General features: G+C 40.7%; 1 protein-coding gene across 1 annotated transcript in view; it reads left to right on the forward strand.

Annotated features, from left to right (window-relative positions):
- The window catches only part of ptprt (protein tyrosine phosphatase receptor type T), a 470,972-nt gene that overhangs the window by 294,951 nt on the left and 154,344 nt on the right, over positions 1–21,677 (forward strand). The window contains exons 17-18 of the mRNA XM_053315616.1: positions 12,564–12,600; positions 15,856–15,912. Coding sequence (XP_053171591.1) covers positions 12,564–12,600; positions 15,856–15,912 — 94 coding nt within the window. The remainder of the gene's footprint in view (positions 1–12,563; positions 12,601–15,855; positions 15,913–21,677) is intronic.

Consider the following 21,677-nt stretch of genomic DNA (forward strand, 5'->3'; position numbering starts at 1 on the left):
AAAAAGAATCTAGTTGTAGTCTTGTACTGTAAGTAGTGACCTTAGTGTAAATAGTGACTTTTCTCTTCTGATGTATGGGTAGCATGAGAGGACACAAAGCTCAACATATACACACACATATAACCTTGGTAACCTTGGTAACCATAGGAGACGGCCAGCTTTATCAAACAGCTGCATATCCTAACCAACGTCAGCAGAGGAGATGACCTGCTGCTCTCAGGATAGAGCAGCAGACCAACATTTCCCTCCACATAAAGAACATTATCAAGGTTTAAAGACATCAGTAATGACCTGAGCTATAGTCAAAACTTTTGAAACCCCTCTGAAGAGGTTTCACCATACTGAGTACTGCAACTTAGAATTATTTTTGATTACTGATTAATCTGACACTTATTTTTCCCCAATTAGTTGATTAAATGCTACAAACCTGCAGCTCTAATAGCTCTTTAATGAAACAACATTATTATAACTCCACATGTTATTCTGAGATTGTTGAGAAAACTTTACCATGAATTGTTCTAATGCTGTCATTTCTCTGCCGAGGTCAGGCTTCTTGCATCTCTTCCTGTTCACTTCACAGGAAGTCAATGGTCAGGGTCAGACACACCACAGCTGCTGGTAGCTGGTAGCTGGTAGCTAGCTCTCTGTGTGGCTTCCTAGAGGACTCACCACTGGGGTCAGTGTCTTTATGACAACATGTTGAACCCAACCGGTCTGTTTGAAGGACATTTCTCCTTTTACACTAAAGCACAATAAAGATCTTGAGTCAATCCTTTTTTTTATTCTCTGGCCGGTGAATCCACTCACTGTGTCCGGTTTGTCATGTGATGCTGAATCGGCAGCTGAGCCACGTCTATGCACAAAGAGGGAATGTCAGTATTTGAATAATTTATTCTCTAAATTCAATATCTTCATTATAAAGCGCTGCAGTACGGATGTGTGAAAGTGATATTTTGTCAATCAAGGATTTAAGTTTATCTGCTGTCTTCACAAAGTCCTGTAATTTGTTTAATTTCACTGCTGTCAGTCATTTTCAGAGAGTAGGTGTCTTTTTTTTTTTTTTTTTTTTTTCTACTGATGTCTCATGTTGGAAAAGAAACTCTTCATTTCCATTTTAGAGGACATGGCTGGTTTGTCATAGTTTGATCCCATGGATGAAAGTCTCTTCCTTATTATCTGCATGTCTTGGATAATCCTGCTAGTTTTTTTTTTTCTCTCTCTTGAGCTCTACCTGTCTATCAAGGAGAACGTCTCTCATCCCTCCTTCTTTTTTTAATTTTCTCCAACTTTCTCTTCTTTCTCTCTCTCAAGAACATTTAGAAGAAATTTGTTCTCTCAGTCCGCCCACTCTCCATCTCTTTATTGCTTACTGCTGCTGCCTCCGTCACTCCGTCTAATAGGAAAAAGAATCTTGTTCCTTTTTTTTTCTCCTCCATTCCCCAAATTATCTCTATCATTCTTTCTTTCTTCTTTCCCTCAAATCAATTTCCCTCCCTGTGTGTTTCTTTGTTCCTCTCCTCCTCTCCCTTCATCCTCTCCTCCTATGATTTCATTGAACCCGTCTTCCTCCATCTCCTGCCCTCTTGTTCTTACCCCATCTCTCTTTCTCACCTTCCTTCCTTCCTTCTTTTCATCCCTTTATTGCGTGCTTCTTCTTTTTTATTCCTCTGTTTGCAATCTCTCCTCAATCAATCTTCTTCATCTCATCTTGTCTCTCTTTATTTGTCCACCTACCTCTCTCTTTTTACCTTTCACACAACTCCCTCTCCTCCTTTATTTCTCTCTCTCTCTCTTTCTCTCTCTCTCTCTCTCTCTCTCACACACTCTCTCTCTCTCTCTCTCTCACACACTCTCTCTCTCCTTCTCTCTCTTTCTCTCCCCCTCTGGGGTGACATCAGTCTGATGCCAGTCTCTCATCTCCCATCATTGTGCCAATTAGTCGGCGCTCTGCACATTAAAACTGCTCACCAACGGCAATCTTGATGTCTCCCTTGGAGTCATGTAATGTCACACACACACACACACACACACACACACACACACACACACACACACACACACATACACACACACACAAGCCACCCACATAAAAGGCAAACACACACCCAGACACAAAAATAAAGTGCCTTGAGGCTGTGAGTAAGAGAAGTAAGAGCCAGAGTGATCAGGGACTTAGGGATGAGGAAAAAAAAGAGCGAACAAAAGAAGGAGGGGGGAAATAAAAGTCTAAAAAAAAACAAAAGTGAAAGAGACATTAAAGAAGATATAATACTGGAGGGGAAGATGGAGGCAGACAGGGTTAAAAAGAAAGAATTGCAGAGTAGATGTAGATGAATGAGATATAATTTGTAGAGTGAAATAAACACTAGAAGAAGAAAGGAGAGAAGATGAGGAGACACAGGAGACTCTCGATGAGGTCACTGACATGTAAGGGTCATGTGATCGATAGAGACCGCCGAAAAGTATCTTAACCTTCCTGTCGTCCTCCCGAGTCAAATTGACCCCGTCTGTTTTGACTGTTCCTTCTTTCCTTCCTTCTGTCTGTCCTTCCTCCCTCCCTCCTTCCTTCTCTCTTTCTTTCCTTCTTTCCTTCCTCCATCCCCCTTTCTTCCTTCCTTCTGTCCTTCTGCCCTTCCCTCTTTCCTTCCTTTCTTTCCTCCCTCCCTCCTTCTCTCTTTCTTTCCTCCCCCCTACCTCTCTCCCTTCCTCTTTTCCTTTCTCCCTCCCTCCTTCCTCCCTCTCTTCCTTCTTTTCTTCCCTCCTTCCTTCCTCCCTTTTACTTCCTTTCTTCCTTCCTCCCTCCTTTTCTTCCCTCCTTCCTTCCTCCCTTCCTTCTTTCCTTTCCTTCCTTTCTTCCTCCCTTTCATCATTCTTCCTTCCTCCCTCTCTCCTTTCCTTCGTTCCTTCCTCCCTTCCTTCCTTGACTTGAGGACAACAGGAGGGTTTGGCTGGGTCTCTTAGTTGCTGTTAAAGGAAATCTTAACACTACAGCTCATAATTATACTTAAATATTTTGCTCGCAGTTAAGCAACAACACTTTTTTTCCCCCCAGTTTCAACATGATACTATTCACAGAAAGCCACATGCATGTAGAAATAGTGTGCAGGAAATTAACTGGCCTACACAGACTACTAAATTCGACCCCATTCAAAACCTCCGGGAGCAAATCCCTGCAGCTAGGTTCATAAACTCGGCTACCTCCATCTGTCAACCCTTGTCTTGCACGGTGTAGCGGTGCCTGGTTAGTCTCCGGAGGAGGCAAAGATGGAAAAACTGAAATAAAAAAAAAAAGTAGAGGGAATGAGGAGAAGAACAAAGAAATGAAATACCTGAAATCGCAAATGAAAAGAAACAAGAATTAGAAGATTGAAGTTGAAGGTTGAGGAGTAAATTAAAAGAGGAAGTGAAGTTAATTGATTTTAAACAAGGGGAGGAAAAGAAGAAGAAAGAAAGAGAGGTTGTTTTGACATAGTAGAGCAAAGACACTGTTGCACTCTTTACTTAATAAAAGCATCAGTGAAATGGATAAAACACAGGATGTTAAATTGGGATTCAATTCATGGGGAGGACAGATGATGATGAGATGAGACAGATGAAGAATCTTGGAGACTGAAGGAGGAGGAGACAAAAGTGCAAAAAAAAAAAATGATGAGAAAAGTAAGGAGAGAGAGAGAGAGAGAGAGATAAAGGAAAGGTGGAACTGTTGAAGGAGAAAGTAGAGAGACAAAAGAGGAGGACAAAAGAGAAGAGAGGAGGAGAAATGGGGCGAGAAATGGCACAAAACAAAAGGAAACTGTGACACGCACAAAAAAAAAAAACATGCCCTCCCGCACTGTGAAAAATGCAGCCAGACACCTTTCTTGACAAGTAAAAAGCCTCAGGGGTTGGCCCAGGCACTCTGACAATCAACGTCATTCACACACACACACACACACACACACACACACACACACACACACACACACACACACACACACACACACACACCAAGCAAGCCTCAGAGTGCATATTTTGGGAGGTTGTCGTAGAGAGACGGATAGAAAGAGAGATTTTACCAACTGACAATTCATGTCAATCAAGATGCACTCAGCTGACTCAAGAAACCCTAAATGCACTTTTATTCTCCCTCTGTGTGTGTGTGTGTGTGTGTGTGTGTGTGTGTGTGTGTGTGTGTGTGTGTGTGTGTGTGTATAATGTTAGCAACACTGGAGTCATGAAGCAATGGAAATATGAAGGGAAAGACAGAGATAGTGTGAAAGAGTGAGAAAAAACAAAAAACAAAGTTGTTACCCTAGCTACTTCAGGTTGCCTAGGAAACCTCAACAGCCAATCACTGTATCCAGAGGTCAAAAAGAAAAAAAACACGCACGGTTGGACAATCTGCCTGCCAGTCAAAACACTGACCCAACCAACGTCTCGATGGAAGGAGAGAAAGAAAGAGAGCATGGGAGAGGAAAAAAGATAGATAGATGGAGAGAGAGAGAGAGAACAAGCTCACCCACACAGCAGCTGCATCTCCCATACACACTTAGTATTCTCATCAGGCCCAACAAAGTTAACTACTACACACACACACACACACACACACACTCTCTGACACACACACACACTGTCTCCAGTCTCTACACCATAAACAACTCCCCACCTCTCGTCTTCCAGCCTCTCCGGATTGAGGCAGGGCAATAAATTGGCCTTACATTTATTAACTTTGCTTGTAGCAGCCTCCTGAGGTTTAGCCCATTAGCATGAGCGCAGACGAGGCATCGCTTCCATTCGCCGCTACTGTGAATTCAGAAGAGCCAGAGCCTCTAAATGGACCGTTAACAGGCACAATAGGGCCAATTTCTAGAAAACACATCTGACTGGTGCTATGCTGTGAGAAGTGATGGAGGATATATGCCACAGTTAGCATGGGGAAGTCCACTCATATGACTTATATACATAACATGGAGCTGGAGAGTCAAAACTCATTTTCATTCAAGGAAGGGCCACATACAGAGAGATATGATGTCATGTGGGCCAGACCATTAAAATGATGGAAGGAAGGAGGGAAGACAAGATGGAGGGAGGGAGGGAGGGAGGAGAGAAGAAAAGAGGGAAGGAAGGAATAAAGGGAAGAAGAACAGATAGAGATAAGGAAAAGAAGACAGGAAGGATAGATGGAAGGGAAATAGGGAGGAAGGAAGGAAGGAAAGAAAGAAAGAGGGAAGGAAAGAATAAAGTGAGGAAGGACAAATGGAAAGAAGGAAAAGAAGACAGGAAGGAAGGAAAATAAGACATGAAGGAAGTAAGGAAGGACAGATGGAAAGAAGACAGGAAGGAAGGAATGAATAAAAGAAGACAGGAAGGAAGGGAGGGAGGAAGGAAGGACAGATGGAAAGAAGACAGGAAGGAAGGAATGAATAAAATAAGACAGGAAGGAAGGGAGGGAGGGAGAAAGGAAGGAAGGACAGATGGAAAGAAGGAAAAGAAGACAGGAAGGAAGGAAAATAAGACCGGAAGGAATGGAGGAAGGGAGGGAGAAAGGAAAGAAGGAAAATAACCCAGGAAGGAAAGTGAGTCGGTTCTGCATGTTTAACATAAACCAAACAGCAGTGAGATATCTTACTGTAGCTGACAGGAAGACATTTATTACTGTTTCAATTCATGATAAAGTTTTAATATGATACGTTTATCCTCATTGAGTTCTCATTGAACATACATACTGTAACCATGGATACCAACACTTATCATCCTTTACTCATTTAGCTGTGTACTTGTTAATTTAAAGCACCTTCTACAGAAAATCATTACACTGTTAAAATTCACAAAGAAGAGAAAAAAAGAAGAGATAATTGGACTGGTCTACTTATCTCTTTATGCTTTCTAGAGCTTTGAAATTCTTCCCATAAGATCTGTTTTTAAAGAAATTGGAAATTTATACAGATGTGCAGGTCTTTTTTCTCTCAAGTGAAATCAATACAACCACTATGTACTGATATTTTAAAGGAGTAATATGTTAAGTTAATGGAAAGCAAATGTCTCAACAGGTAATTTCCCACCTGGAGAGCAATTAAAATTAGGGCTGTCAAACGATTAATTTTTTTAATCGAGATTAATCGCATAATTTCCATAGTTAATCACGATTAATCGCGTTTTGAATTGCATGTTTAAAATCCTGTTATTTTACATTTGAAGGCAGTTTTAAGCCCATAATGTAAAGCATTTCTTACCAGAGTGTCTTAACTGGGAATCAATCACGGCTCTGCTGCGACTCCCACACTCCAAAATGGTCCTTTGGTGGAGCTGAGGCTGGCTTGGCTGCACCTGGGTGTTTAGCGTGGAGGTGCTAACTCAAACTCCACGTACTCCGGTGGTAGTTAAACTCCGTTTGACACAGGTTGCATTTTACTTTTGACTTGTCAACTGAACCGTCTGGAAGTGTTTTAAAGTTAAACAAGCCGTTCAAAAGCCCGGGTGAGTAGAAGGGACAAAAAGGCTTGCAAAATGAAAATGTGATTAAAAAAAATAACGCATTATGGATTGAGTTAATCTAATCGCGATTAACGTGTTAACGCTGACAGCCCTAATTAAAATCATTTTAACAGTAGCTTTTCATATTTACATAAGAGCATTTGTTCTAGTTTACTTCACTTTTTTGTAAGACTTACTTTATGTCAGATAGTGTATGTTGACAAATGAGTATACAAACTAGAAAAAACAACTAAACTTTAAAAAATGAAAGTGATAGAAACACAAGAAAATGACAGAGTTAGATAAAAAAACAGCAATTATATTTACAGAAGAGCATTCATTCTAGTTTACAGAGTAAACAGACTAAAGTTAAAAGATGAGAGCGATAGAAACACACAGTACAGCAAATGAGAGAATTAGATAAAGACAGTAATCAGACGGAGGGACAGATGGACAGACGGGGAAGCAGACAGAGATGTAGTAGAAGCAGGTGTGTTTAGTCTTGTGGAGAGATCCAGCTGAGAGGCTCACAACATCCATCATCTACTAACATTCATCTTCCCTGCTCTATAACTTCAGCCCCCAGCACTCAGCACTCAGCGCACAGGAATGACAAATGCATCAGTATGCAGACACGAGCACCACAAAAAAAAAAAAGAAAAAAAAAAAGTGACATTAAATGTGTGACATCTAGCATATGAATAACAATAAAGAAATGTTGCTTTCTCCTGTTTTGTAGACTTTTATACAGTCTGTCTTTCTATGTGACTGATTGATTGTTTGGAAATGAAAACACATGATAGTAAAAATGTTGGAATACTAAATATAGAATATTAAACTTTATTCACTCTGTCTGGTTTACCATCATATTCACACTGTGTCACACCTTGTGAACTAATTTTCAGGCTACCTCCTTCTATGTATGTGTGTGTGTGTGTGTGTGTGTGTGTGTGTGGTAGCTGTCAGTTAACCCTCCTGTTGTCCTCGAGTCAAGGAAGGAAGGGAAGGAGGGAGGGAAGGAAGGAAGGGAGGGAGGAAGGAATGATGGAAAGGAGGGAAGGAGGAAGAAAGGTAGGAGGGAGGAAAGAAAAGAAGGATGGAGGGAGGAAGGACAGAAGGAAGGAACGAAGAAAGGAGGAGGGAAGGAAAGGAGGGAGGAAGGGAAGGAAGGAAGGAAGGAAGGCAGGAGGGAGGAAAGAAAAGAAGGATGGAGGGAGGAAGGACAGAAGGAAGGAAAGAAGGAAAGGAAGGAAGGAAGGACAGAAGAAAGGAAGGAAAGGAGGGAGGAAGGACAGAAGGAAGGAAAGAAGGAAAGGAAGGAAGGAAGGACAGAAGAAAGGAAGGAAAGGAGGGAGGAAGGAAGGAGAAAAGGCAGGGAGGGAGGAAAGGAAGGAAGGAAGGAAGGAAAGAAGGAAAGGAGGAAGCACAGATGGAAGGAAAGAAGGAAAGAAAGAACAGTCAAAACAGATGGGGTCAATTTGACCCGGGAGGACGACAGGAAGGTTAAGACCCGGAGATGTTGTTTTTAGTTTCAGTATCTACTCCACAGCACTGGGGTAAAGTTTCAGGAGAGACGGCTGAGTTTACCTGAACATCTTTAGCCTGTAGCCACAAAACAACCCAGACACAATCTTTCCTAATATCCTGCAGACTGTAGAAAACATCTGATATTCAAGTGATTAAAATTGATGTTATGCAACCCTGTAGTACCTAATCAAGCTTCAAGCTGTTAGCATTTATAATCTATGGCCTTTTGTTTATAGCTTGATTGTGTGCTTTCCATATGAAGGTAGCTGGATTTACAAACCTGGCTAAATTATACTGTTGTTTTAGCTCCCAGAATACATTGAAAGACAAGACTTGTAGTTTTAGTTTTCAGTATTTTTTCTATATAAAGAAAAAAAAAAGTTGTGTTGATTTCAGGTGGGGAGTTCTGGTCCTCTGAAATGAGGCCAACACGGAAGTAACTTAGAACTGCATTCTATCAAAAGGCCACCAGGGGGCGACCGTCTCTATACAAGTCAATGGAGAATTGACCAACTTCTCACTTGATTTCTAACCTCAGTAAACGTTTTCAAAATGTGTTTATGGTCTCAATCGCTAGTTTAAAGCCTTCTTCAATGCAGTATGATGTTCATTTGGGACATTTTGGCCTCCCTGATTTTATATGTGATGATAAAGCAGGGTATGCATTAGGGCGTGGCTACGTCCTGATTGACAGGTTGATTGACCAATGTCCTCGAGATCCAGCCCTCGCAACCATAGCAACCTCCCCGCTCCGCCCATGGCACCCGCCTCATGCCCATATAAGTAGAATCCGTGTTTTTATTTTTCCCAGCATGTACCTGAAATTTTCAAGATGGCGCTGCCCAGATTTGAAACTATTGGCTTCCGAGCAGCAGTCCACAAACCAATGGGTGACGTCACGGATGTTACGTCCATTTCTTTTATGCAGTCTATGGTTAGAAAACAGGAATGCAAATGTCAAGGTGCAAAAAAAACTTATGTTGATTTTATAAGAAATTAAGTGAACACGAGCAGCACCTTGGGAGTGATTTTGTTGAAATACATGACAGGCATCAGTGCAGACAGCTGCTGCAGTCATCGCCTTTGATGAAGACAAATTGGCCGACATGTGAAGGAGGCCAATCTCTGTATAACAAGCAGGTTAGCTATGTACGCTTACTGGTGACAGCACGTCATAGAGGGACGGAAAGAGGAAAAGACAGGAGCAGTGAAGGAATGAAAAGATCTGGAATATAAAAAATAAAAAAAGCACACGCCTCTTCAGGTGGTGACAGCCATCTCAAAGAGAATGACAGGAAGAGTGGAAGCAGAAAACAGAGGCCGCTGGAAGTACGTACAGCCTTGACAGGGAGTGTGAATGTGGGATAGATAGATCGAGGCGGAGGTGGAGAGATGTTGTGACCTGCTCAGTAAGTACACATTTTGTGATTTGCAGGTCAAAAGATCCGTAAGCCTGCAAATATAACCACATTATAAAGTTATACATGTCAGAAAGTAGAGGATGAAATATACACTTTGAAATATGTTGAATTAAAGGTTGAGACATTTAAAAAACTAACTTTTTTCACATTTAACATCAAGTCAGTGCTTACCTGGTGAATAACATCACTTGAAGGGAATAAAAATAGGTATAAAAATGGTCATAGTGGTAAACAACTTTATTTGATAAAGAGAAGTGATACATTATTGCTTTCTCTGCTCATTAATATCTCACATACTAGTTTTGTAAACTGAGTTTTATCATTTATATCAAAGTATAAACCTACCAACAAGCTTCAATTCTACCAATCCAGGCGGGGAGTTCTGGTCCTCTGAAATGAGGCCAACGTGGAAGTAACTTAGAACTGCATTCTATCAAAAGGCCACCAGGGGGCGACCGTCTCTATACAAGTCAATGGAGAATTCACCAACTTCTCACTTGATTTCTAACCTCAGTAAACGTTTTCAAAATGTGTTTATGGTCTCAATCGCTAGTTTAAAGCCTTCTTCAATGCAGTATGATGTTCATTTGGGACATTTTGGCCTCCCTGATTTTATATTTGACGATAAAGCAGGGTATGCATTAGGGCGTGGCTACGTCCTGATTGACAGGTTGATTGACCAATGTCCTCGAGATCCAGCCCTCGTAACCATAGCAACCTCCCCGCTCCGCCCATGGCCCGCCTCACACCCATATAAGTAGAATCCGTGTTTTTATTTTTCCCAGCATGCACCTGAAATTTTCAAGATGGCGCTGCCCAGATTCGAAACTATTGGTTTCCGAGCAGCAGTCCACAAACCAATGGATGACGACACGGATGTTACGTCCATTTCTTTTATACAGTCTATGGAAAAAGGTGTTAAAGAGTTTGTATCTAAAAAGTAAAGTGTGGAAGAGAGATGTGTGTATGTGTTTGTGCTTCTTTTGTACTTACACTATATTCCATCGGCTGCATCCAATCTATAATATATGTACATGTAAAGTCCCACTAGACTGAAGGTGCATGCTTGTGTGTGTGTGTGTGTGTGTGTGTGTGTGTGTGTGTTTCCATGTTTCGATTATGTCGGGTTATGAATAGAGGACGGCCAACACACCGATAAGTACAACACAGCGTATTGATCCTGATATGACTAATGTGTTGGTACATGTGTGTTTTTAAGAGTGATCAAGCTGCTCCTCTGTTTATTGCAAAATATGAGAAAATAAGAAACTAATAACACAGTCTCATGATCTCATTGATCATATTAAGAGACTAATAGTAGTGTGTTTGTGTGTGCGTGTGTGTGTGTGTTAGCAGTAAATTATAACACGTGTTCACTGTATGCCTTTAATCAAAAAAATACCAGGTTGAGCTTCTTTTAGTCCGATAAATACACATTTTATTGACTTTTAATCATTTCTGACCAATTTCTGAAGCATGCCATATGATTCTGAATTGATTTCCTGTGTGTGTGTGTGTGTGTGTGTGTTTGTGTGTGTGTGTGTGTGTGTGTGTGTGTGTGTGTGTGTGTGTGTGTGTGTGTGTGTGTGTGTGTGTGTGTGTGTGTGTGTGTGTGTGTGTGTGTGTGTGTGTGTGTGTGTGCAAAGAAGGAGGAAGGAAAGGGGGGAGGGAGGAAGAAGGAAGGGAAAGAAGGAAGGAAGGACAGGAGGGAGGAAGAAGGAAGGGGAGGACAGAAGGAAGGGAGGAAGGAAAGGAAGGAAGAAAGGAAGGAAAGGAGGGAGTAAAGGAAAGGAAAGAAGGAAGGGAGGGAGGAAGGAAGGAAGGAAGGAAAGAAAGAAGGAAGTAATTTCTGAAGCATGCCATATGATTCTGAAGTGATTCCTTGGCTTTGAGACCAATATTGATATCTACCAATTTCAGTTGACCATAAAAATCATCAACTAACTCTATAAATAGTCTATAAAAGCTGTTATGTGGTACTGCAGTTGCGAGCAGGGAGCAGTTTAGAAAAAATGGTCACTGCTGCGTTCAAGGACATCCGGCCATGAGATATTTGCATGCTAAACAGTCTTTTCTAATGCATGAAATGACCAAATTTACATAATCCTTTTTTGCAACATCAATATTTGGTTACTGTTTGTCTTGTGATTTGATCTTCGCTGTATAGCTCTCCACACAATGCTTGATGCTTCATGAATGTCAGAGCATCTTTGAATGCACCACAAAGGACTTTCTGAAAGTGGTCTCTGCTTATGACCACCGAGCAAAACGATGAATGAATGTGTTTAACCTTGATAGTATTGGCAGTAGATTGTTCACTCTGTCTTATATGTCAAGTTTAATTTCAACATCTATACGTTAAATGTTGAAATAAATCCAACAAAACCACTTAACTCACACATACTTTAAAGTCCGTGTAAAGTAATAATAAATTTGTGTTCTGAGTTTGACATACCACAGAAAAGTGTGTTGTTAACCACCCTGCCAAATTTGAATGATTGAAAAAATCGCCAAATATATGAAATTAGGCTTCAAAGTTGTGTAAAAATCAGCCTCTTTCTCTGCTCCCAAACGCTGTGGGCGTGGCCGCCGAGTCAGCTGAAACCCCGCCCCCTACCAAGTGTCACCTGTCAATCAAAGTCACTACCTTTACCAGAAACATGGACACTACGTCTGAGAGCTTTCTGCTGCTAACTCAGCTGCTAGCTCGGTGGCTAGCTCAGTGGCTAGCACGACGGCTAGCTCGGTGGCTACCTCGGCGGCTGACTCGGTGGCTAGCTTGGCGGCTAGTTCGGCGGCTAACTCAGTTAACTGTAGACTGTAGTAGTAGTAGTGTGTGCTGAATGTATTTATACCTCTACAGCAGCAGGGGCAGGTTTATGCTAATCACCACTAAATCTTGAAACACAGTTTGTGAGGCTATCATTGGAGGAGCACAGATTAATCCACACCTGTTCTAATATTGCTATCAGTCTGCACAATATGGCTAAAAAGATGGTGATTCTTACAGTTTCACTCAAAAACCCAGCTCATTTAACAATAAAATGACAAAAAGACAAATTACAGTTTGTTATTGTTGATGGCTCTCCCTTTTTAAGTCCTATAAGTCATCTAAACTGTTTCTTTCTCTCTTTTTTCTCTCTCTCTCTCCTTTCTTCACAGGAAACTAAAATCAACTGTGTCCGCCTGGCTAACAAAGGTATGAGCACCTCTTCCATTGATACTCAGCCTGCACTTAAACACAATGATTTTATACATTTATGTCTGATTTGACATTTAATCTCTTAGTCAAGTCGAGCTATTATGTTGTAGAATAAATGCAATCACTCCCCTCGCCCCCTTAGAATAGCTTTCACTGTAGTGCTAGTGTGTTAGAAGAGATGAACACACACACACACACACACACACACACACACATAGACAACACACTCTATTGAAGGAGGTGGGATTAGACCCCACAAGCTTTATAGTGAGAGTCTAGCAAACCCCACATCCTAATCACGTTATCCTGCATGATTTCATCGAATAGCATTCTCATCTCTTCACTTCTCTTTCAATCTTCCTCTTTTATTGCACTTCTTCTATCTCACATTTCTTCCTCTATTCTTCTCTCTCTCTCTCTCTCTCTCTCTCTCTCTCTCTCTCTCCATCTCATACCTCATCCATGTTGCTCATCAGTGTGTATAAAGTGGAACATCAGAGACATTACATACCGATTGACCGTCTTCATTACGCCCGATGGATGGAGGCTAAAGCGTTAGCCCCCGAAAACCATTTCATATTCTATTCTGTTTTGCCCCCCCCCCCCCTCCCCCCTACTCCCCATATGCCTCCCATCTTTATTTGCTGCTCATCTCCGCCAAATACACCCATTTGTGCGCCAGGCAATGTGCTTTGAAAGCTTTTCGGCTCGCTATTGATTTTCCGCACCTCCTCCTTTCTGTTTTTTTTTTTTTTTTTCTATTTAATTTTTTTTTATCTCCATCAAACATTGATTTGATTTTTCCACATCTTTCCTCCTCTCCGCTCTCTGTCTCTTTGCACTCTCCTATTATTATTTTTCGTCTGCATCAAGCATTTATTGCTCATTTGTGCACACTTTTCTCTTTTTATATCATCTTTTTTCTTTTTTTTCTTTTCTTGCTCTATCCATTTCCAGGCTGTGTTTTTGAGTGGGGGTGTACTGTGGGTGGAGGTCTACAGTCTGTCTGTCTGCATGTGTGTGTGCTTGGGAAAAGACATGCTTTTTAACTTTGTGGCTGTCTTTCATATTATATAATGCTAACTTTTTTTTTTTTTTTTAAATATGTAGAATAACCAATTTTCCTTAAAAAAAAAACCCTCAAATACAACTTTAAATGTACTTTTTTAAAAATATGTGGGCAGTGTGCTGAGGCAACACAGATGGCTAATTTTTAAAATGCCTGTGAGTAATGTTGTTGTGATACCTGTTATCACCACTCACTCACAACAGCAGCTGATTTCAGTGATGAAGCCACACTCGCTTGTTCTAATCAGTGAAATCAGCTGGTGGTAAGAAATAAAAAAATATATAAAAAATTTTTTGGACAAAATTAGATATTATTCATCCAAGCATCTATCAGAGGCAGAGAATCAGATCTTAATGTGACTTAAATGAACAGACTCTCAATAATAACCATGTTTTTGACCAGATCTTAGAGCTATCATGAAAGCTTTCAGCCCACTTAAGAGGCAAAGAGAAAAAAAAGAGGGGTGATAATTTGCAATATTCATGCCTAGCGATCTCCTTACTAGCTGAAAAAATCTAGTTTTTTATCTAAGCTGACCGTCCGTTTGTGAAGTAGCCTATTGCTGAATTGGTAATCTTTTTTTTAGCCTTTTGTTCTGCTTAGAGTAAGGCTGCTAAATTAATCAAAATTTGATCGTGATTACGATTTAGGGGCCAAATGATCTCAAAACTAATAAAATCGGTGGGGAGACGATTTTTAATAATAACGAGATAGCGCTCAATAACAAAGGTTTTATTTTGAAAATCTCAGACAGGAAGTTAGTTTGGCAGAAGCTGAAACACACGGTGAAATCTTTTAACTGTAAATAAAAGTGCAGAGTTTCCAGCCTGGGTCAGACGATGATGAGTTTACTGACTAATTATTAAAAACCAGGAAGTGATGTGTGAACTATCGTCATGGTAACCAGCTCAGTTCTAATATCTCTGCACATTTTCTGCTGTGTGTTGCGTTAAGCGGCAGATAAAAGGCTGCTGCTGGGAGAGAAAATTAATTCAACCGAATGTCCAATAAATGCAGCATGTTTCTAAAGTAAAAAAAAAAATCGTTTTAATAATCATGATTTCAATTTTGACCCAAATAATTGTGCTTATGATTTTTTTTCCATAATCGAGCAGCCCTAGCTTAGATGCTATAAGATCTTAGATGCTATAGACACCTGGTTGAGATTTTTACCACCAGTGTATCATCTGTTGTTTTATCATATCAGTAGACACTTTGTCATGTATCATTAACTTATGTGTTATATTATTTGTCCTCCAAAAACTTCAATCTGAAGCTGAACCAGGGAGATTATCTTTGCACTCTGCCTCTGAGAACATGCACGTTAGAAATAGATGAGATCAAACTTTAGTTGCCTTAACATTGTCTCTACAAACACAGATCCTTTATGTGGGAGTCTGCAAATAGACTGTAGACCCTGTTTTTAATTTGTTATGAGAATATTTTCTAATGCTGATAAATTGCTGCCTTCTTAAAAACCAACAAATTATACATGTTGACCTTTTAATGATGAAGGTATTAACTTCTCCAATTTTGTCTCTGAGTGAACAAAAACCTTTGCAGCAGAACCCAGAGAGACCAGATTGTGTCTTTGCACCAACTTTTCCAAAGAGCCACAAAGTTCATTTTTTTTCTTCTTCTTCTTCTGTTTTTTTTTTTCCTTTTCAAACCTCACTTCATTTCTTTTTTCTCTTCCATACCCCCTTCTCCCTTTATTTTTATCAACTCGTCAAGCCAGGCTGACAATCTCAACACAAATCAAATGTTAACCCCCCCTCCCCCCTACACCGCATCTGCATTCACTGACTCACCCCCCCTCCCCCCCCCTCCCCACCCCCGCCCCCGTCTCACCTGCAACACATCTGTAAGGCCTTCTTCCTTATAATGGGCCACCAATCCAGATGCTGGTTGACACTGTAAAACCAGTTCATCTCCCAGTTCTCACATATCCTGAGTGCTAGTTTTTCCTATTGATCTCAATGTTATCTCTCACCACTGCAATTTCTCTCCTCTAAGACAGATTGATGAAATGGATAAAGAAAAAACTATATACGTCTTTTTTTCTTAGACTTTTTTCTTCTTTTTCTTCTTTTTTTCCTTTTTTTTGTTGTTGTTTGTTTTCTCTCTCTTCCCTCTCTCTTTTCTCATGCTTTCCGGCGGGGACGTGCGGCCCTTGGCCTTAGTGGTAATAGGTAGGGGACAAATAACAACGCCGTACATTCTAGTCATCCCAAGCGAAGGTGATTATTGCTTTCTAGGCAGACTATTTTCTTCCCTATGTTATATTTTTCCATCACAGAAACCACCATAAACACAACACAAGAACGTTGTTTCATTTTGGTTGTCCCCCCTTTCCCTCCTCCAACTTTCTCCCCCCCTCCCCCCTTTTTTTTTTTTTTTTTTTTTTTGTTGTTTCTTGACCTTTTCTCTACCCTTTGTTTTTTTTTTTTTTGTCTTTCCTTCTCATCACCATCTTACTGCATTTGTTTGCATGTCTGCTCCGCTTCGAGTGTCGCTGGCTGTGTTTGAACCTCCTCTCGCTCTCTTTGTCTTCTTGCATGTGCAAACACACACACACACTCGCGCACACACACACGCACACACTGCAGTACAAACCCATGCTGCTTTCATGAACAGTCAATAGCCTGTGTGTGTATTTGGAGACTAAGCTAACATTAGATTTTGTGTTTTGCTGTCTTCTAATCTATAACTGCAGTAGACTTTCATATTAATTAAGGAACAACTGAAAATCAATCAGAAGAATTCAGACCCATGAACTAAATGTGTTGCTATCTGTCACATTAAAAGCCAATACTTATTATGAGTATGGTCACAGTGGATGAAACAGCAATGGATGGGCTTGATTTCCATTTCCATTGCATTAAAGGTTACATTGCCCCCCTTTTGCTGAGGTCCAATATTGAATTAACAACATAACACTTAGGCTTGATATAGAAAAACCCTTTTAAAATGGTGTGTTTGATAACTAGAGCTCATTTAAAATACTCCTCGAGTCAAGTAAGGAAGGGAGGAAGAAGGAAGGGAAGGAGGAAGGAAGGGAGGAGGAAGGAAGGAAAGGAGGGAGTAAAGAAGGGAGGGAGTAAAGAAGGAAGGAAAATAGGAGGGAGGGAGGGAGGAAGAAGGAAGGAAAGTAGGAAGGAAGGAAGGAAGGAAAGAAGGAAGGGAGGAAGGGATTGAGTAAAGAAGGAAGGAAGGTAGGAGGGGGGGAGGGAGGAAAGAAGGAAGGAAGGAAGGTCAGAGAGAGAAAGGAAAAGAGGAAGGAAGGAAGGAAGGACGGACAAAGGAAATAAGGAATGGGGGAGGAAAGAAAGACAGAAGGAGAGAGAAAGGAAGGAAGGAAGGAGGGAAGGAAAGAAGGAAGGAGGGAGGGAGGAAGGAAGGACATAAGGAAGGAAGAAAGGGGGATGGAGGAAGGAAAGGAGGAAAGAGAGAGGAAGAAAAGAAAGAGAGAAGGAGGGAGGGAGGGAGGAAGGACAGATGGAAGGAAAGAAATAACAGTCAAAGAGCTTAGAGTTTATTTAAAACATATATCCTTTATAAACACTCCTCTTTAGCGTCATAACTCTTTAAAACACAACATCATCTCTGCTATCAGACGGTTGGTTGGACTCAAATCTGAAGTGATGCTAAGAATAACCTTTATGAAGATTTAGATAGCGAGCATTAATACAGTGTAAACTCCCTGACCTCAGCACGCTGCTGGAGTCTGGTAGGATTTGACTTGGTGATAAAGATTAACCTCGTCAACTGCTGCCCACTGATTTAATCCTATTATATATCCTACACTGATATTACACTTATAGTCCATAACCCTCTGATACACCCACCACAGTGTTTAGCAGTGTTTCCATGGTGACATAGGTGTAATAATAAGCCCTAATGTTGCAGAATAAACATAAATGATTTCAAGATGTGTTAGTTTGGGATGATCATGAACCAGGGATGTCAAACATGCGGCCCGTGGGCCAGAACCGGCCCACTGAGGCGTCCAATCTGGCCCCCACTAAATACCATAAAGCATATAATAATGTAATGCCAATCATAATGAGATTAATATCAATAATAATTACAATAGTAATAATAATAATTAGAGTAATAACAGTAGTAGTACTAAGTAATGTTATCAATCTTAATATATACAACATGATACAATATAAAATGTCACTATATAACAAATACACCACCACTATATCATACCATTAGTATCCACAGTACAGTAACAGTAATAATAATGTAGTTAAAGTTAAGTTCATTATTTTAACCCTTTATTGGGCAAATAATTATATTTGGTAACTTCTGTAAATATCCCAAAATATCCTTCCTTCCTTCCTTCCTTCCTTCCTTCCTTCCTTCCTTCCTTCCTTCCTTCCTTCCTTCTTTTCTTCCTTCCTTCCTTCCTTCCTTCCTTCTTTCCTTCCTTCCTTCCTTCCTTCCTTCCTTCCTTCCTCCCTTCCTTTCAATGAGTGTCCTATAAAGGGTTAAGTTAGTAGCTATCATGAGACCTTGTGAGAATTAAACTAATTACAACAAAAAGTGATTCAATGTAAAATCATTCATATACTATTGTTGTTCTTTACTAAGCAGCAGTTTGTAAAAATCCAATCATAGCAGTGCATTAAAAACACAGGAGGTAAAGATTGTTTAGTGAACTGTGTCAGAACCATGTCTATGCTAATCCTGTTAGGCTTTTATTTAGCAATGCAGAGACGTGACAGCAGAATATGAATGTCATTCAGCTATTCAACAATCAAAATGTTGACTCGAACAATGGGAACACAACAGGGAATCATTCATCAGCAAGCACAACCATAAACTGCTGTCACAGTTCTTTGTCAAGAATATGAGATGACTTCTTATGAATATAATAACATTTATTGTCCTGAGGGAAATTGAGGTTGCAAGGCCCAGCACAAAGAATTATGCATATCATGCACAACAGTGGGCACTAGTGAAATGCTAAATTGAATAAATATAGACTGTATTCATGTGAAACAGGGTTGCTTACTTCAACGTTGATGACATTAAAATCTCTGCTTACATTTCATTCCACCTATCTAGCATTGTATTTGTATTTCTTAACACTTCACTTATTACTTTAATAAATTAAAACTTCATAAAGGATCCTTTCATGATAAGTAATTGTATTCATTGTGCTCGGTGGACCGTTTGTCTGCACTGATTAACAATGAATCAGTTTTAGTGCTCTATTGATTAACGATTAGTTTCCTAACATGAGCAAACAGTAATAAAGATAAACACATGTATACATAAAGGTCAACACAAGAACAATTCAGGGTGCTGATATATGAAACTGCAGTAAGTCCGTGAGCAACATACATACATATAACACTGTAATGCATCGTTTAACCCCTCATCCATCCTGTGTTACCTGTGTTCAGTACTTAAAGCAGCAGGTGACGTCATTGCTCATCCCACTTTATAATAATCTAAAGTCAAGAGAAATGAAACGTAATGTTAATGCTTCTTTTCTGACACTGTGTCTGAGCTGAGAGAGACTCACATTCAGTTCAACCTGTTTAAACAGTTGTTGGAGTTTGTTGGAGTTTGTTTCTTCTGCAGCAGCCTGTCAGATCTTCTGCTGCTTGCACCAAATCTCAAATCCCAAAGTACTATAGAGCAATAACCCTAGTTCTACAAATAGACAAGGTGGTTGCACTACAGTATGTATTGATGTTCAGATACATACTGTATAATATCTTTAAATGTTGATGTCAGTCCACTTTTTTAAACAGATTGAATTGAAAGTGAAAAGAACACAGCTCTGGTTTTATATCATTCCTACTTTACTTTACAGCACTAGCCAAGTGATAGAAGTCCCACTGTGTTCATCTGCTCTGCTTTAGTGATTAATAAATGTATATTTCAATCATTAAGAAGTAAAACATGTGTCTAAATAACACAAATAAGCCTGTACACGTGTGTTTACCATCTATTAACCCTCCTGTTGTCCTCGAGTCAAGGGAGGAAGGAAAGGGAAAGGAGGGAGGGAGGAAGGAAAGGGGAAGGAGGGAGGACAGAGGAAAGGAGGGAGGAAGAAGGAAGGAAAGGAGGGAGGGAGGAAGAACGGAGGGAGGGCGGGAGGGAGTAAGTAAGGGAGGAAGAATGAAGGAAAGGAGGAAAGAAGGAAGGAAAAGAGAGAGGAAATTAAAGAAGGAAGGTAGGAAGGAGGGAGGGAGGAGGGAAGGACAGAAGGAAGGAAGAAAAGGGAAGGGAGGGAAGAGAGGAAGGAAAAAAAAGAGAAGAAGGGAGGAAGGAAGGAGAGAAGGAATGAAATAAGGAAGGAAGGAAAGAAGGAAGGAAGAAAAGGGGATGGAGGAAGGAAGGAAGGGAGGGAGGAAGCAGCCAGGAGGGAGGGAGGAAGAAGGAAGGAAAGGAGGAAGGAAGAAGGAAGGAAGGGAGGAAGGAAGAAGAGAAGTAAGAAAGGTATGAAGGACAGATAGAAGGAAGGAAGGAAGGAAGTAAGGGAGGAAAGAAGGAATAGTCAAAACAGAGGGGGTCAATTTGACCCGGGAGGACGACAGGAAGTTTAAATGAGACACACATATGATCTTTTCTTATCATTTTAAACAGTAAAACATATGAAGTCATTTCCTGTTCTGGTACCAGTCAGTATGGAGTACAGGACAGGAACCTGATCCACTAGACTGCTACAGAATGTATGATTGAACACTCAGATCAGGATTTGCCAGCGTGCCATGACAGTAATAAAGTGTTAGTTATTCATGAGAGACAGCTGTCAAAACTTTGCACCGTGGCTGATAATGAGACAACTCAAAGAAAATGAAATATCTCCATAACTGTAACAAGAAAAAAAAAAAAAAGAAGAAGTCATTGCTACTCTTGGCATGCATGTCTTTGTGATATGCCTCGGTATCAGTTATGAGTTGCATCATTCAAACTATGTCAGATATGAGTAACGCAGATCTGGGCGAGGATGCCTGCAGCATGAATGTAGCTTCAATGTATCTTAACTGACAAGGTACCAGACCAGAGGTGTCAAATATGGGGCCCGCGGGCCAGAACAGGCCCGCCTAGGGGTGCAATCTGGCCCACTTTCCAGCCTTCTGTCCTTCCTCTCTACCTTCCCCTTTTCCTTTCTTCGTTCATTTGTTCGTTTGTTCCTTCCTTCCTTATGTCCTTTCATCGGTCCTTCATTCCTTTCTTCCTTCTGTCCTTCCTTCCTCCCTCCCTCCTTCTTTCCTTCCTTCCCTCCTTCTCTTTTTCTTTCCTCCCCCTTCCTTCTTTCCTTCCTTCCTTCCTTCCTTCCTTCCTTCCTTCCTTCCTTCCTTCCTTCCTTCCTTCCTTCCTTCCTTCCTTCCTTCCTTTCTTCCTCCCTTCCTTCCTTCCTTCCTCCCTTCTTCCTCCCTTCCTTCCTCCCTTCCTCCTTTCCTTCCTTGCTTCCTCCCTCCCTTCCTTCCTCCTTTCCATCCTTCTTCCTTCCTTCCTCTCTCCTTTCCTTCCTTCTTCCTCCCTTCCTTCCTTGACTAGAGGACAGCAGGAGGATTAATACCTTTGTGTGCTTATTATGAGGCAGCATGCAGTAATAAAGTGGGACTTGTACGTTGGCAGTGTCTGCAGACCTCGCACGTGTTGAGATACTGCAGCTCATCAGAACATCACACCCACCGCTTGTCATCCATACACTGCTATAATATGTCAGCTTAAATATCCATTACCATTAGTCCTGAGGTTGATTATAATTGGTGGTGCACAGAGTCGTGTTGTAACGACTCTGGTGCTGTGCAACGCTGATGCAACATGTTGCTTTTTATCTATGTGTGTGTGTGTGTGTGTATGTGTTATGTGATGTGATGTGAGCGTGTGTGACTGAACTGCAAAAGTGAAAAGCTGAAGAAATCTGTATCTGAATTATATTTGTCATTGACCTGCACTATACCTCACTCACACACACACACACACACACACACACACACACACACACACACACGCAGAAAAACAAAAA

Source organism: Scomber japonicus, chromosome 3, assembly GCF_027409825.1.
Source record: "Scomber japonicus isolate fScoJap1 chromosome 3, fScoJap1.pri, whole genome shotgun sequence".
Taxonomy (NCBI): domain Eukaryota; kingdom Metazoa; phylum Chordata; class Actinopteri; order Scombriformes; family Scombridae; genus Scomber; species Scomber japonicus.